Source organism: Leptopilina boulardi, unplaced genomic scaffold (genome assembly GCF_019393585.1).
Source record: "Leptopilina boulardi isolate dan_hultmark-lab unplaced genomic scaffold, ZJU_Lbou_2.1 LbouV2_114, whole genome shotgun sequence".
Taxonomy (NCBI): domain Eukaryota; kingdom Metazoa; phylum Arthropoda; class Insecta; order Hymenoptera; family Figitidae; genus Leptopilina; species Leptopilina boulardi.
The window spans coordinates 543976-561654 of record NW_026137657.1 but is presented as its reverse complement, the minus strand read 5'-3'; the positions used below and the strand labels follow the sequence as shown (position 1 = coordinate 561654).

General features: G+C 25.2%; 3 protein-coding genes and 1 long non-coding RNA gene across 8 annotated transcripts in view; 2 read left to right on the top strand and 2 right to left on the bottom strand.

Annotated features, from left to right (window-relative positions):
* Positions 1-17: 17 nt before the first annotated feature.
* LOC127282215 (dynein light chain Tctex-type) lies at positions 18-4587 on the top strand. Of its 5 annotated transcripts, none has more exons than XM_051306355.1 (4): positions 18-228; positions 313-635; positions 739-994; positions 2650-2790. In XM_051306355.1, the coding sequence occupies exons 2-3, from the start codon at positions 366-368 to the stop codon at positions 985-987; spliced, it is 519 nt and encodes a 172-aa protein (XP_051162312.1). In that variant the 5' UTR covers positions 18-228; positions 313-365; the 3' UTR covers positions 988-994; positions 2650-2790. The 5 variants fall into 5 exon arrangements, with proteins under 5 accessions (XP_051162312.1, XP_051162341.1, XP_051162350.1 ...); XM_051306384.1 differs by lacking the exons at positions 18-228; positions 313-635 and adding exons at positions 2875-3040; positions 3251-4587 and having other exon boundaries at positions 853-994; XM_051306393.1 differs by lacking the exons at positions 18-228; positions 313-635; positions 739-994 and adding exons at positions 1375-1519; positions 2875-3040; positions 3251-4587.
* On the bottom strand, positions 1005-2161 carry LOC127282187 (distal membrane-arm assembly complex protein 2). Its single transcript, XM_051306307.1, has one exon. It carries the CDS (start codon positions 2001-2003, stop codon positions 1101-1103), a length of 903 nt encoding a protein of 300 aa, XP_051162264.1. The 5' UTR covers positions 2004-2161; the 3' UTR covers positions 1005-1100.
* On the bottom strand, positions 3992-16914 carry LOC127282038 (uncharacterized). The gene is made up of 12 exons (XM_051306112.1): positions 16484-16914; positions 12403-12462; positions 8977-9321; positions 8578-8869; positions 7701-7842; positions 7436-7629; positions 6706-7336; positions 6476-6633; positions 6237-6395; positions 6063-6153; positions 4998-5977; positions 3992-4788 (listed from the first exon to the last, which is right to left on the bottom strand). Exons 1-12 carry the CDS (start codon positions 16771-16773, stop codon positions 4630-4632), a joined length of 3501 nt encoding a protein of 1166 aa, XP_051162069.1. The 5' UTR covers positions 16774-16914; the 3' UTR covers positions 3992-4629.
* The window catches only part of LOC127282279 (uncharacterized), a 38909-nt gene continuing 31061 nt past the window's right edge, over positions 9832-17679 (top strand). The window contains exons 1-3 of the long non-coding RNA XR_007843182.1: positions 9832-10181; positions 10877-10955; positions 11543-11647. This is a non-coding gene — a long non-coding RNA (uncharacterized LOC127282279). The remainder of the gene's footprint in view (positions 10182-10876; positions 10956-11542; positions 11648-17679) is intronic.

The window sequence follows — 17679 nt, the reverse complement described above, 5'->3', positions numbered from 1 at the left end:
GAGCAAATATCAATTTTATTTTTTTAAAAAAAATGCGCCAACATTGACCGCATGCGCAATGACACAACGAAATTGTCCGAAGTCGATTTCGCAGTTTCGTCAAAGTTCGGTTTGTTTATCAATCGCCGCACGTCAATTAAATGCGAAATTAATTTAAAAAACTATAAAATACTACTCTATGTTTATTCTTAATTTATTGGTAGTGTCCAGATAAATTTTTAACATATTGTAAATAATAATTTAAGAAAAATTACATTAAATTCCAAACATTTCACATACATAACCTATAAATGTAAACAAATATTTTTGCAGGCTCTGGGAATTATTTCATACAATTAATTTTTTTTTCAATTAGACTACAAATTATGAGTCTCGATGTGAAAGAAAACATTGAAATTGATCTAGATTCATCAAAAAAGGAAAGTGACACATTGGAAAATGTTACGTTTTCCCATCAGGAATTAGTGAAATTAACCAAGGACGCAATTAGCAAGATAATTGAAAGTGATCCTCTTTTTAGTGAATTACCACAAGATGCAACTTTGGAAGAAATAAAAGCTCAGACAGCAGTTGCTCAGGGACAAGCAATAACTTTATATTTAAATCGTGGAGATTTACCAACACTAGGAGTAGTAGTAAGTTTTACTATTTTCTTTCAAATAATTGAAAACAAGTAATAATCATAATTTTTTTTTTTTAATTTAAATATATTTATTTTAAAAACAAATTATGTTACAGGTATCACCACATAATACAACAGTTCATGATTTAAAAAGAGCTGTAAAACGAGACACAAATTTAGCTTTACGAAGAGAAAATATAAAGAAACAAATAAGTTGGAAACACATTTGGAAAAAATATTATCTTAGTTTTAATGGTACTCATCTAGTGAATGACAATGAGAACATAAAAGCATACGGACTACACAATAAGGCTGAACTGTGTTATGTTAAAAAGCGAAGGAATAAGCATATGATTTCAAGATAAAAAAAAGGTAACAACAATTTCTATTAACGTAAATGTAATTAAATGATTTACAAATACACTATTATACATTATCATTCTATTTTGAAATTGACAAAATTTAAATTACATACATTTTAAGTTTTATTTTCTGTTTCTATTTTATTTGTTTCTACTTTTTCCGTGTAAGTTTCTCCAGGTTTAAGAATTATACAATTTAAATTTGGATTACAATCCTCCAACATCAAGCATGTCAATTCAAAGGCTACAGATTCATCGTAATTAGTAACAATTAATTTTTTAAGATAGAAGAGTTTGTACAATGCCTCAAGTCCACGTTCATTAAGGTTTGGACAATTGGATACATCCAAATATTCTAAGCAGGGCATTTGTCCAACAATACGATCTAAACACCATTCGTCAAAAACTTGATTATTCCGAAAACTTGCCCATTTGGCACGTGTGAGATTTTCAAAATTAAGAAGACCCTCGTAGTAGAGTTTCATATTGGAACAATCAACAGCAGAAATAATATATTTTGGATCAAATTTAGCAGGTAAATTCGGTGGTTTATTATTAATCATTTCAAACCAATTGTCATTATTTCGAAATTTCACTTTTCCACCACGATGAATTAAAAAGTGAGCAACCGCCAAATCACTACCCAAAATATTAAGTCGTTCGGGTATATATTTTTGATTTTCTTTTTCTACTAATTTCTCCGTATAATAATAATCTTCTTTTATAGCTTGAATTGATGTATCAATTTCTTCACCTCGTATTGGATTCCAAAAACTTGTGTCTCGAAATGCCTTTCTATGTTCTTTAGTAACTCCTGGTGCTTGTGTTCTATCGAATAGGCCAAAAAAACTTTTCATCTCTTTTTCAGGCTCTTTTTGCCATTTTCGTAATTTTCTTATTTGACGTTTCACTGGTGTCTGATCTAAATCAATACAGAAATATCTAGAAATCACAGGATTATATTTTAAATGATTTATATCATTTTTTTCAATGGAACGAAATAATTTTCGAATTAACATTATTTATTTTATTTTGAAAATTTAATAAATAATAATGTTCACTATTTAATTATTTATGAAATTTTTCACTAGATGTTTAATTATTTAATTAAAGTGAATTAATTTCTTAATGTTTGGATTGTAGTACTAGAAATTTTAGGTTATGTTGTTGAATTATTTGAGTATTATCCCAAAAGAGCACGCTTTTACAAAGGCGGGATTTTATAAATAAGTCCTATTAAAAAACATTTTTTTTAAACAATTTTTTGTTTTCTAATGTCAAAACTTGTTAAAAATTACAATTTTAATTAATTTAAATATTTATTTAAACATTTAATCAAACATTTAAAACTATTAGGGTTTAAGAACCCTTTTATGTTTCACTCTTGAGTCGATAAAGTGGAAAAAAAATGAAGATTTCTCATATCTATATAATATTTTATAATTCAAGGTCAATTTTAACCATATCAGTGTCAAATTTATGTTGTGTCAAATCTTGAAAACAAATGTAAATGTCAAGGTGTTAATTTTTAATTTTTATTGTAATAAATAACACTCCTGAAATTAAATAACAGAAAATTTTCTTCTTAAATATCACATTAACGAAAAACAATTGTTGAAAAGTATACAATTTCAAGTAATAAATTAGAAATTCCATTGTTTTCAGAGTTTGTCAGGTTATAAGGAATTTTGTCGCCTCTTGTGTACAACGTTTTCTTTAATTCATAAAACTTTCTTTTAATTTAAATTAAATTGTGATATTGTGTTATATAAAAATTTTGTCCAAATGGAGGATATGAACGAAGAGGTTAGTGTATAGAAAAGAAAAATTTTGTTAATAACGTTCTTTAATAAAATTTACAATTAAAAAAAAAAAAAAAATTAATTTCAGACACAATTTGTAGTCGACGATGTGAGTAAAATTATTAAGGAAGCAATTGAGGTATCAATTGGAGGAAATGCTTATATGCACAACAGAGTTAATCAATGGACGTCGAATGTTGTCGAGGCTTGTTTGGGAAATCTTACAAAACTACAGAAAGCTTATAAATATATAGGTAATTATTATTTTGGTTTAATTATTAGGAGTATATTAAAAAATTTTGCTTTTATAAAGGCATTTAATAATTAAAGAGTTTGCGAAACTATTTTAAATATTTCTTTCATTTCTAATGGGACTATTATTGTTTTGATAAATAATAATTGTTTTTAAACTAATAACTAATTTCTAATAATTTTATTTAAAATATTGTAATTATATTTTCTAGTCACGTGTACGATAATGCAGAAAAATGGAGCTGGATTACATACAGCGAGTTCTTGTTATTGGGACAATGCCACTGATGGAAGTTGCACAGTTCGTTGGGAAAATAAATCTATGTACTGCATCGTCTCCGTGTTCGGTCTCTCAATCTAGGTATTTGTTAATTATACAGATCTAATTCAGGCAAGATCCAAAAAAAAAAAAACAATGGTGCCCTTGATAAAAGAAACTCAAAATTACAAAGACCAACAGCTAATTGTGAATTTGAAGTTTTAAAAGAATTTTTTAATCAATGACGATTGATTTTTGAAAATAATTTTTTTTTTTATTCAGCTTTTGCAACAAATGTTAAATTATGTAAATGATAACAAAATATTATTTAATGAGAAAAAATAAATTAACTTTCTGGTCTTTGCTTATATGTAATAGAAAGAAAAAAAAAAAGAAATGAATGAAAGTTTATATTCTTATCATTCATATTTTTCGTGCGCTTAATTAAACGATTAAAATAAATGAATTTTATAAATAAAATGATAATGTAATAGTTATTAATTGCAATTTAATAATAATGTAATTAAGTGATTAATATTGTTATAAGATTAATCAAATTAATTAATAGCACAATTTTATTCTTTCAAAGTTTTTCTTTAAATTGCAAATAAATATTTCTAGATAAAACGTTAATAATAGTATATTGAACATTTGAAACCATGATCCCTTTGTTTTTGAAAAATGAAAAGCGGAGTTTATTATTATTTTAAAAGTACACTTTTATTTACTGTTGCACAATCAGAATAATTTAGTTGATATTTAATATTTCGCAACTAAATCGTTACAGTTTATTACTGTCTCAATTTTTTTGCCGATTATCTTGGAGCATTTTCGAAGGAATTATTTTTCATTTCCTAATAACATTTTTATATTGCATAAAAAATAGTTCACTATCATAAAATTTTTAGTTTTTTAATTAAATGAAATTATATGATTTTATTTAATCATTTATAAATTCTTACAATAGAAAATATGTTCTTTCTTTTGTTTTTTCTTTTAAAATAAATAAAGTTGAAAATTAAATGTAACTTAAGTCAGTTATAAAAAAGGAATTTTCTTAAATTATAAAAAGCTTTTTTTTTGTATAAAATTACATCATATATAAATGGATAGTATAAAATTAAAAAATAAATAATGGTAACTGACTCAATTACTTTTAAATAAGAACTTCTTTCATTCTCTTTTTATCATTGCTCACAAAATTTGTTTCCAAATTTTTTTTTGGAATTAATTAAGACATTACTCGTCTTGTAAATCACAATTTCTCAACAAAAAAAAAAACAAAAGAAATAATAAATAATAATGGAGTTTCTTTTTTATCAATTAATAATTTTATCGATTAAATAAGGAATTATGCGATAACTCTAATAAATCTGGCAGAATATCCTGGTCGAGGAGATTTTCATTTTCCAAAAGGACCATATTTACGTTGAGACTTTCGCCAAACTCGTCGTCAATGTACAAATCCTCAAATGTGGTGTCTGAAGGATTCTGAAAAATGAACAAATAATTTGACTATTAGAAAGAAATTTTTCGTATTAATTACTTATTTAATTAAAAACATTTTTTTTATTATAAAGCAATTGTCATATTATTATAATATTGATTGACATTAATTTTTTCAGATTATGAAAAATATATTCAATTGTTATGTATAATTTAATTTTTGTATTTATCGATTAATGATTTTTTCAACTTACAGCCTTTAGTGTTGATAATTTTCCAGCGGGCATTTTTGTGTATGCTTTTAATTGTCCTAAAGCAGCGGGTAAAGATCTTCTTCTTGCTAGTGCTGTTGTGTGATGGCAAGAATTACATTCTTTATCTTGATTTTTACCGCTAAAGAGCAATAATGTCAAATTATCATCATTTTCTTTTTCCTCATCAGTATTTAAGGTATGTTCAAATTCACCATCACATGTTGATCTTAATTCACTCAAATTAAATGCATTTGGTCTTTTTATTTTATATGTATTCGATTGATTTTCTCGATAATCATATTTCTCAATACTTTTAATCTCAGATTCTGGATCATTATTGTGAATATTAAATGCAACATTTTCAAATAAAGTTTCACGTTTTTCCATATCTTCATTTGTCAATTGACAATCATCAAATGTCTTGTGCGATGATAAACGTAATGAATTTTCAACAGATGGACAAATTATTTCTGTGGCACGATCTAAAGCTTGTTTCAATGCTTTTAATGATTTATTATCAGAATCTTGATAGTTGTGAGAAAATTGATTATTGATCGTTGGTAAAGTGATTTCGTCGGTGAATTTCTCAATGGATTTATTTAAATCGTTATTTTTATTAATTAATTTCTTATCAGATTCGTCTAAAGTAATGTCTTCAATGAATCTTTCATTGAGTAAATCCATGTTGTAGTTGTTGACAAATTTTTGATCATGATAGTCGTTTACAATTTTCCTTTCACTTTGACTATCCTCGGATAATTTAGATATGTTTTTGTCATATTTTTCATTTGTTATTTCAAAAATGTTTTCATTAAGTTTCGATTCTAATTTCTGTTCTGATTTTTCAATATTTTTAATTTTTTTCGTAATATTTTTTGGAAGTTCTGGTACTTTAAAGATATGTTCGTCAATTTTATGTTCTAATGATGATTTAAAGTTATTTGTGTCAAAATTTGATTGGAGTTTTTGAATTGATGCATCTGTAAAGGAAAATTATTTTAAAATTGAAATATAATTTTTTTACTATTTTTTGTTTCTAATGAATTTATATAAGTAAATATATACCATTTATAATGAAGGTGTTATTTTCCATGGATTTCGAATTTTTTTCATCATTTTGCGAGATTTCGCGTTTCAAATCTTGAGAATAGGTGACCTGAAAGATAATTCAATTTTTAGTAAAATTGTATTTAAAAGACGCAAACTAATTAGTTAATTAAAATTAATAAAGTAACAAACCATATTATTATCGGTAAAACTTTTTCTCATTTTCGACATGACAATCATTTTTTCTTTTCTCCATAGTGACGATTCAAAAACATTATCGTGATTAGCATTCACGAGTTGTGGATTAATAACAGCATCTTTAATTATTGATGAGATACAAGAATGATCAAACTGCAATTACAAATTATAGTAATTATTATAAGTTAATTGAATTTTTTAATTTCTATTTTTAATAATTCTATTTAACTCACTGTATTCTCTTTGTCTTTAATTGGTTTAGTTAATATTAATTCTGGCTGTAAAGTTTTGTGTAATTTTGGTTCGAAACTCGTTTTATGACTAGCAGGCTTATGTGGTTCATAACTTTTATTCTTGACAGTATTGAGTTCTATATTTTTGTTCTCGATACCTAAAAAATAATTTACATATAAAAAAAATGTATGAATTTTTGGATAAATAAATTTTTTCTTTGTGAACTTACTTGTGTTAGATTGCTGACAATTATCACCGTAGAAGAAAAGTTCTCGTTTATTTGCCAATGATTCTTTTAATTTTTTAATGTCATTTCGAGTCTCATTAAAATCATCATCAGACGATTCTATTGTTCTCGATGATGTGGAACCATAAATAATACTAGAAATACGCTCCTCACTTGTGGAATTACTTTTCTCTGATTCATTCACAATACTTATGATTGAACTTTGTGTTTCAGAATTTTGCTTTTGTTGTTCATAATAATTATACAATACCCACAGATCCTCTTGCGTTTCAATACTAGTATGTAATCGTTCCATTTCCAAAAATAATTCAATACATTTTTTAATATTATAGACGGAATCATTACTCTCGGTTTTTTTCTCACTTTCATTGACAATCGAATCTCGTTTTGAATTTGATCTTCTCACTTTTTTGTTAAGATTATTTTGATTGACAACTGGTGTTCTTGTAATTGATTGACGATTGTCTGATGAAGATGACGATGCTGAAGAACTCGCAGAACATTTTTTTACTGGTGTATTATTATCTGGTAGATTAAATGTTTTTATATTTGGCGTATTATTGTTCATTGCTAATTGATCGGCGTAAATTGGAGCTTCAGACTCATATTGCAACTGTAAAATTAAATAATAAAATTTTAAAAGTTATTATTTAGCTTTCCAATTAGGTTTTAATTTTTTTTTTTTTTTTTTGAAAACATTTTTATTATTTACCTCAACTCTCTGTAGCATTTTGTGCATTTGATTCATGGATGAAGTTCTTTTTGTAACATCGATTTCAAGTCCAGTTTCCAATAATTTGCTGAGCAATGATGGAAAATTGTAGAGATCTATCGGAATTCCCTGCTTCCAGTGCATGTATTGTTTCTCAATGTCCGTTTTTATTAATCCATTCCACGGCAATTGCACTGTTAATTTTTTTGTAAAATTAGAAAAGTAATTTAATTAAATTAAATAAATAAATTTCCAAATTACTCACTTGTTGTCATTTCCCATATTAATAGAGAAAGTCCATATACGTCGGTGGCCTCTGTTGGAATTTGACCACTAAATAATTCAGGCGCTTGCCATCTGAAAATTTCAGCTCTGAGGAGATTTTCAAATTCCTGATCTTCTTTTGGCTACAAAGTTAAAAGCATTTTAAGTAAAGATTTTTACTAATTTCAAAATAGGGAGATAAATTTCCGGATTAAAAACTAAGTTTAGAAATTATTTTTTAATTCTATTATAAATTAATGAATGTGAACATTATGCAAAACATAATGAATTGTATGATGGCGGAAGAGGTGAATGCGTTTTTTTCAACATAAATAAAATTATGTAGAGTATCGCTAATGAATCGTCAACTTGGTTGCGCCTGAAGGGATCCGCACCCATGAAAAAAAAAGTGTTATATTGTTGACTTTGTTAAAACGATTCTATTATTCTGAATTGAATACTTTGTTGGCAATAATGCACAATGCCACCTCTAATTTCCTGTATGCTCTGGAATGTTATTCCGCAAGGAGTGTAAAGTTTATAAATTCGTATAAAAAGTAAATCGCAACTATTTTAATATTTTTAAATATTTAAAAAAAAAACTTTAAATTTTACCATTTAATTTTTTAAACTTATCTTTGAAAAAAAAATAGTTTCTAAAGTTTGTCAGTTATTAAAAATAAATTACACAGGACTAGTTCTTAAGCGAAAATTAATGATCCCTAATTTACTGATTATTGCTGATTCTTAATATACAGTTCATTAATTTACTTATGACACAAATGAATAAGTTGAAACTTTCTCAGAAACTTTTTCCCCAATTATTTTAAACAAAAGTTTCATACATGCTCTCAACGAACAAAAGAATTTTATTTCACCTCATTTTTTTTCGTTGTTAATTCCCATCCTCCCAATTTGATGATTCCTGATGCCAGAAAAACACAATGTGAACTAATAGCACCGTGAATAAATCCTCGCATATGAGCAAATCCAAGAGCTTCGGCGAGTTTTCGAATACATCTGATAGTTTCCTGAACGGAAATTCGTTCTTCCTTTTCATGAACATAATTGTAAATAGTGCAATTTAAAGATTCGAAAATTGACACTAGTCCATGACCTTCTATAAATGAAGTTGCTATGAGAAGAACAATGTTAGGATGACGAATTTCCCTTTAAATAATAAAAAGAGACATAATTAGAAAAAGAAAATAAAAATTAAATTTTAATTGAATTAAAATTTATAAAAGAATGGAAAATAGATATTTTTTTCTACTAACGTAAGAACAGACAGATCTGCTCTAATTGCTTTTTTGCAATCAGGATGCGTGTGTTTTTTCAGGGAAACTTTTGTGTTATCCCATTCGGCATAGACATACTCCAAATAACGATCCTCTGTTCCTGCCACCCATCCGACTTCAAAAAATTCCGAAAATTTCACATGTGGTACACCAGGAATCACGCAATTTACATCCTTAGTATTTTTGCTTTGATTAATTTTTTTAACAAATGTTTTGTAATTGAATTCTTTGTCTGGATTGGAAATTAGTAAACAATTATTTGACTCATTTTCACTTTTTCGTCGATCCATAAATGCCCTGATTGCCTTAATTCGAGACGCTTCGCTAAAAAATAAAACAAAAATTTGTTAATTAAAATTATTCAAAAATAAAATAAATATATCATTTTTATTATAAAAATTAATTTCTAGTTTCATTATATCTATTTGACAAAAATTTAATTAATCAAAATATTAAATTATTAAAAATATTTTTAAAAAATCAAATCCAAGAATTTGAATTAATTTTAAATTACATTAATTAATTAAATCAAATCAATAAATTAAATTTAAATCTAAAATATTCAAATATTTTTAAAATCACATTGCAGCGCCATCTACATTTTTCTGCAAGAATTAATTAGCAATTTGTTTGTTATTGTTTTCGTAAATCAAAGAATATACTTAATTTTCTGAAAAATAATTAATTACTCTGATTTAAGAAAGTTAAAATCGTTGTCACAACACTAAGAGATATACACATTAGTTCTAATAATTTTAACAAAGATTTTTAGATTAATTAAAGTGTAATTGACAGATTAGTGAAAATTGAGTGTACTGCGATCACAAAATTTACCTTCTACTAGAATTTTGCATTATTATTTCTTATTACAGGTATGTCAATAGTGTGGGCAATATATTTAAATTAACTACTCTTTATAAATCACTGTAACGAAATTAAATTCGTAAAAATTTAGACACTTTTTTATATAAATTTTCCACGTTATCAGTTATGCCAACTGTTTTGATTACCCGTTATAGCGATTGGCAGCCATTTTGTATTACTATTGCAAATGTTTGCTTGGACGTTGGTGAGTGTCGCTCCGTAAAATTTCCCGAAATTTTATGAATAATCCCTTCCCTCAATCTAAAATAATCATCACTGGGCTCATAAATGTGCGGGAAATCAATTTGGACAATTTAAAGGTAAAATTTCTTTATTTTGACGATAATTGTTGAAAATATAATAAGAACATGACGAGAGCATTTTTAACCAAATTTATATATTTTAACGGTTTAATAACAATGGTACTTATAAAAATCTTTTCCTGCATCATTTAATTTCTTATTAAACGTGTTAATTTGACGAAATTTGTATAGATCGTGAAAAAAAAAATTATTGGTTACTCATGAATTACCCATAACCCCCCGACAATGCATTGGCCGCCATCTTGTTTTTCCATTGCAAAAGTTTGCACAGTCGTTTGTTAGGGACACTCCGTGAAATTTCATGAATAATCGGTTCCCAAAATCAAAAATCATCATCAATCGACTCATAAACGTGCACGGACTCAATTTTAACATTCAAAAGGTAAATTTCTTTCTTATTTTAACGATAATTATTGAAAATATGATAAAAACTTGTCGAGAAAATTTTTAACCAAATTTATATATTTTGACGGTTTAATAACATCCTTACATATAAAATTCTTTTCCTACATCATTTAATTTCTTATTAAACGTGTTATTTTGACGACATTTATATATATCGTGAAAAAATAATTATTGGTTATTCTTGAATTACCCATAACCCCCCCCCTACAATGCATTGGCGGCCATCTTGTTTTGCAATTGCAAAAGTTTGCATAGACGTTTGTTAGTGACTCTCCGTGAAATTTCAGGAATAATCGGTTCCCAAAATCAAAAATCATCATCAATCGACTCATAAACGTGCACGGACTCAATTTTGACTTTCAAAAGGTAAATTTCTTTTTTATTTTAACTATAATTATTGAAAATATGATAAAAATTTGACGAGAAATTTTTTAACCAAATTTATATATTTTGACGGTTTAATATCACTCTTACTTATAAAATTATTTTCCCACATCGTTTAATTTCTTATTATAAGTATTAATTTGACATAATTTATTTATATCGTGAAAAAAAAATTATTGGTAATTCTCGAATTACCCATAACCCCCCTACAATGCATTGGCGGCCATCTTGTTTTGCAATTATTGGCAAGAGTTGTCATTGTTGCTGCGTACAATTTTTTCAAAAAGTGATGAATATTTTTATTTTAAAGCTTAAAATCGGTTTTGATAGACTTATAAAGTTCCGTGAAATAAATTTTGATAATTGAAATATAAATTTTTGCATTAACTTAACGTCAATTGTCGAAAATCTGATACGGCCTTTGAGAATTTACTTTTGATCAAATTTTTGTGTTTTTTACTGTCTTTTGTTAGTTGCATGTATTAAATTCTCATTCGGTCTTTATTAAATTAGTGTTGCGCGCATTATTTTGACAAAAATTGAGCTAAAATATGATAAATAATTTTTAGGTTGTGTTGAGTGAATGAAAAAATATCTGCGGAATTCAAATTTCAATAGGATTCAACACATTGTGCAGCATCACTTGTGGAGGTTTTTGCAGCTTTAACAATAAGGTAAAATCATAAGTATTTTTTAATTATAAGTTAATTTTAAGAAAATATTGTGAAAATTAATATTATTTTCTTTGTGTTTTAACCATTTGAATAATAATTTTTTTTTTTTTAAATTGAATTGAACAACTTTTATAACTGAAAAAGATTTTATTTAAAATTATTAATTTAATCATGACATAATATATTAAAATATTCGCGAAATTAAATTTTTATAAAAATAATTGAAAATTAAGTGAATTTAGGTCGGGAAAAAAAAGACACAGTGTATGTGAAGTAGTCAACAAACCGGGCAAAACAAGCGAATCCTTGGGAGTTAAAATTCTTTTTTTACATCAGATATTTGGAAATTAATTAAAAAAAAATATTGATTACATGCGATTAGTAATTATTCTATATGGAGTAATAAAAATTATTTCATAAAATTTAGGTTATGATGTATTGTTTTCGTTCAGAAAATATTTTTCTCAGTGTGTTTAGTGAGATTTTTTTTTCGGTTAATCAGAAATCGATTCGATAGATCTGTTAGAAAAGGTACGAATTTTATTCAATGTATTTATTCTGACTTTGATTATTTAATCACAATTGAAATTTTTTACATTTTCGAAACCATGTCGAAAACAGATTTCGTTTTTTTCGAGTTTAATAATTAGTTCCCACGTAGCATGACTTCTTTTGTTGTTAGTTATTGTCGCACGAAATTTCTAATTTCACGTAATGTGATTAAAATATCAAAATCCAATAATTTGTTCACTTACTTATTCAGACGACTAAGTTCTGGTGACATGCTCCATCTCTGTTGATCTCGGCCTCCTTCTCTGTAATTAAATTCATCTTTTTATTTAAATTCGCAAAGTAATTTTACTTTTTCAATACATTTTTTATTCGAATAAAAGTAGTTTTAATGAAAATTTTTTAATTTTTTGAATAATAAAATACAATATTATTTATTTTCTCAAAAATAACAAAATCTTAGAAAAATTATTGCAGAGTGTACAAAGCTCAATTATTAAGATAAAATTGAAAGTAAATTCTCAGTTATTTTTCTGAAACTTTCTTTTCAAATAAAATTCATATTTCACAATTTTAATCATACTGTGAGCATTTCTCTATTATCTCTTTAAACCTTGAATTAGATGGTTACAACATTATCCGGTTATCACAGCCAGGTGTATTATTTCAAGCGTAAACCTGTGCACACCTATTGTTTTCATACAATTCCAAAATCATATCCTCCATAACAAATAATTCGTTTAACATTTCTTTTTTGATGTTTTTCTTTGCTATAGTAAAAAAAAACTAGTTATCATTATAATTTCTTTGATGATTTGTTTATATGTTTCGATTACAACTTGTTATTTTAATTATTATTTTTTTAATAATATATTTTTTATATAAGGTGTGAATTTTATTCTTCATATTTGATTAATTTTTAATTGACTCTTTATTTAATTAAAAAAATTAAATTTTAATTTATAATTAAATTGGTGTTTCATTAAAAAAAATTTTGTGGAGGATTTTATCTTTTTGGGTGGCTTGCATAAGATTATTTAAATTTAAGAGTTTGATTTTCAAAAGTACTCTCAAATCGGAAGGTGAAGGAAGTTTTCTCAATGATGCTTCGTAACGTAAATTTTAATTAGCAAACTTAGAAAGCGTATAATGATATTCAGTGTCATGAACTATTGTTTTAGAGAAATATCTTGACTTTAGGACTTGATTTTGCAATTCTTTTTAATATCTTGATGAATAATTTGAATGTCTTTCATAAATAATAAATACAACACCTACTTATGGTAGTCGTTTAGATAACAATATAAAATATTACAGTGAAGAGATTAATTACAATTTATATATTGAATAAACTAATGATGAACTCTAATGATTAAGTTTACATTGAAAAGGAATCAAAGGTGTATAATAGTCTTTTTTTTAAATTTTCAAGCATGACGATGCTTTGAACCGTTCCAATGAGTACAGACAGTAATTAAAAGCGTTAAAGAAAAAAAAAAAAGAAATAAGATGTCGACTCATTCATGCATTTCACCTAAAAAGAAAGATCCAGAGGAATCTTCCCGTTTACACAACTTTACCAATGTCATTGTTTTCAATTACTTGTATACATTTAATCAAAGATCAAAATATATTGAGAAGTTCTTTTACAATCATTTAAAGGGTCAAATGTTAACAATCAACTGTTCATTCATGATTCAAATAATGATGATAATATTTAATTTCTAATTTAATTAAAAACTACACTGAAAAAAAAATTTATTTGGTTCAAATACTCGATTACTTGACTATTATCAAATAAATATTTATTTGTATCAAATAATTATTATTTGAGATGGTATTTGTTTGAAATAAAGAAATTATTGGTTCAAATAAAATTTATTTAATTCAAATAACAATTATTTGGTTCAACTAAATATTTATTTGATAATACTCAAGTATAATTGAGTATTTGAATCAAATAAATTTTTTTTTCAGTGTATAAGTAATTAATAATAGAAAAATTATTTTAAAAATTACATATATTTAAATTAATTAATTTAAAATTAAATCTGGTATTGAATTTGAAAATTATATTTAATTTATAAAGAAAAGTTAATTTATGAAGCTTGAAAATAATCGCTCTTTTTTTCCGCGACTTTATTAATTAATTATTGAAAGATTTATCATAAAGTCATGAACTTATTCTTTATCGTTGCACTTTCACCAAGATTAGCTTCCGCCAATTAATTTGTGCCAAATTCTCATGGGTTCTTTTATTTTATTTTTTTATTTTTCTTTTGTTCCGGTCTTGACAGATGTCTGGGAAATCGTAACATTGTAACGGAAACTAAAACTCTTCTTTTTTTTAAAAAAATATAGCATTGTATTTAAATAATGCGAAAAAATTTCCCTTATTTTCCAAATTCGATTTCATCACATAGATTTTCTAAGCTTTTTTTCCAAAAATTGTAAAATATCGATATTACAGTTAAAATAACATTTTTTAAAAATTGATATTAATTATTTATTAATTAAGATTTGTCATTAATCCTAATGATGTTATACAGAAGCATTTAGTTATCTTTCGATAATATCTACAAGTATATAAATAATAGAAATGACCTAGAAAATTGAAAATAAAGTTTTCAATAATTTACTTGTCAAAATTGTCAAAAGCATCATTTAAAAAGAAAAAAAAAACAGTTCTTGAGTTTTCGATAGTTGAGATTATAGGGAACGGCATAAAAATTGTCCCAATTTCTAATCTATTAAAATTCTACCGAGTCATGCACTTTCATTTATTCAAATGATACTAATGATTTTGCACATCTGAGTATAAATGCATTAATATTCAGTTTAAAACTTTTTGACATACTTTTATGTAACCATGTAATATAAAAAAAATATTAAATAATTTTTAAGTGTATATTAAAAATATCAATAAAAACAAAAATAAGGCAATAAAATTTAAAGAAAAACTTGATTTTTACTCAATACTATTTCTTTATTCAACTGGAACTAATTTGTTTGTTCTTAATCTTGTAAAATAAATAACTAATTCTTTTTGTCATAATTTTTTAAAAAATAAATTTTTATTATTTCAATAAATGTACCAGTTTGTCTGTTAAAGATTTTATGTAAAATTTTAAAAATTTCTAAACATATGAGACTTGGGGTCTATTGTATTTGAGAATACTGTGCAATGAAGAAATAAACAAGTATAGGCGACAGCCACTTTTAAATTTTGAAATACTTATTGTATTACTTTAGTTGTCATACCTGACTCAGATGAATTGGATAAGATTAGACTTTGGGACAATAAGAATGGTTCATCTCAGCAATAATGGTCAAATCCCTCTTAATATTCTTGTACACTAAAACGAAATATAAATACCTCTTCCCAGTCTGGCAGGTAAATGCAAAAATTTTATGAGCAAATCGTTACTCTCCTATTCGGATAATGGTTGTTTTTCCCCAAAAATTTTCTAATCCACAGTATAGTTTAACAGGGACGAACCTATTTTATTTTTAAATATTCAATATTTTCTAGAAAGCTCTTGTTTATTAAAAGATTCAAACAAAAAATCATAATTTCTATAGACAATTGTAATGCAAAATATTTTACGTAAAAAATTATTTTTTTTTTTTTAGTAAAATAAAGTAAAAAAAAAAACAATTTTTTCATATAAATAATAATTGCATGGCTAGTAAATTATTTTCAGCAATTTTTTTTTTTATTGATTCAAATATTTTAATGAAAATAATATTTTTTAAATAAAATAATGAAAGAGTTTATTTATAACAAATCGTATGGTATTTTTATAAAATAAATTGACCTTCATCTTCAATAAGAAGTCTGCTATCTTGTATTTCAAGATTGCAGATAAACTTGCATTTGATAAACGTACAATTTCTCACGTTTAATTAAAGTTGAAGAAAATTCCTATTTTTTTTTTTTTTTGAGTAATTTCATTTATTAAAAATAGTAATTAATTTATCAATTCAATACCAGAGTATTTTAATGACATTTGAATTAATTAATTTAAAAATAAATATATTATATATAATAAATTAAAATTAGTTATGGATAAATTAAATAAAAACATGACAATAATGTGTTATTAATTTTTGAAGTATCGCACTCGTATTTAAATAAAATAAAAATTATTTTATTAAAATAATTATAAAGAAATTATTTTTGAATATTTATATTTTTATATTTTTCACAACTAGTTTGTAAAAAGGTTGTTACTGTTTATAAAATTGTCTATATTGAATTTGTTATTTCATAATCATAATAGCGAATTGAGAGGGTGTTTTTATAAGTTTGTTGTGGTTACTTACTTTCGTAGCCATTTCAGTACACCCATAATCCCCATGACACATGTAGCACAACGATTAATTAATTTAAAATAAAAATTGATGACACTTAAAAAATAATACACTGGTGATGCAAATAAAATAATGCGTTTCAAGGACCGAACGCGTGTTTCTATTTCACTATTCGCAATGCTACCGGGCCGGTTTCCCACTTTGCCCTGAACCCCGGTTCGGTGAATATTTCGATCTCGAGTACTTCCCCCCTCTTTACTCCGATACGCTTTCGTCTTCCCCCCCAAATTTAGTTTGTACATCCTTCCCACGTTTTCTGGTACTACCAGGAAGTGATGTTAAGTCATTGTTTAATGAGATTTTTCAATTACATCATCAATAGTTCCCCAAAAAAAAAATAAATAAAAATGATTCAAAAAATTTCAAAAATAATTCAAAAAAAATTAATTGTTTTTTCGTCAAAATTAAAATTTGAACATTAGAAAAAAAAATTTATTTCTTAATTATTTGATAATTAAGATAAATTATGTAATTTTTTGCAATTTAAATTTAAATTCAAACTTGCACTTAGATAAATTTATTTTTTATCACAAAATATTGTTCTGTCAATAATAAAAATTTAAATATACATATATAATTCTTAAATATTAGATTTAATAAAATTGTGTTATTCGTATTTAACGTCGTTTCGACTACTGAAGTTTGATAAGGTTTTAAATTCTTCTCAAGTCATTTATTTCCACACTATTTACTGTCATTCCCATTATGACCTCTCCTGTATTTACAACATTTATATTTTTATTTCTATTATATAACATACAAAAACTCATATATTGATTTTTCCACATATACTATGATTTTAATCGGATAGTAAATCAGACCTGAATAAAGAACAAAAAAAAAAATTTCCCTGGCTAGAATAAAAGTATAGATCTTAATCATATTCTGTATACGTTATCCACATTTTCATTTATCCAAATAATCATTTGTTCGAATTTTTATTTTTTCAAATTTTTATTTATTCGAATAATTATTTGTTCGAATTTTTATTTTTTCAAATTTTTATTTATTCGAATAATTATTTGTTCGAATTTTTATTTATTCAAATAATCATTTGTTAGAATTTTTATTTTTTCAAATTTTTATTTATTCGAATAATTATTTGTTCGAATTTTTAATTTTTCAAATTTTTGTTTATCCGAATAATC

Bases quoted from the DNA above. Each gene is read 5' to 3' on its own strand.
- LOC127282215 (XM_051306355.1), top strand. From the start codon at position 366: ATGAGTCTCGATGTGAAAGAAAACATTGAAATTGATCTAGATTCATCA. The intron at 636-738 runs GTAAGTTTTACT...ATTATGTTACAG, and splicing joins TACCAACACTAGGAGTAGTA to GTATCACCACATAATACAAC.
- LOC127282187 (XM_051306307.1), bottom strand. From the start codon at position 2,003: ATGTTAATTCGAAAATTATTTCGTTCCATTGAAAAAAATGATATAAAT.
- LOC127282038 (XM_051306112.1), bottom strand. From the start codon at position 16,773: ATGTACAAACTAAATTTGGGGGGGAAGACGAAAGCGTATCGGAGTAAA. The intron at 9,322-12,402 runs GTAAGTGAACAA...TTTATTTTTTAG, and splicing joins GAACTTAGTCGTCTGAATAA to CGAAGCGTCTCGAATTAAGG. The intron at 6,634-6,705 runs GTAAGTTCACAA...ATTATTTTTTAG, and splicing joins TTGTCAGCAATCTAACACAA to GTATCGAGAACAAAAATATA.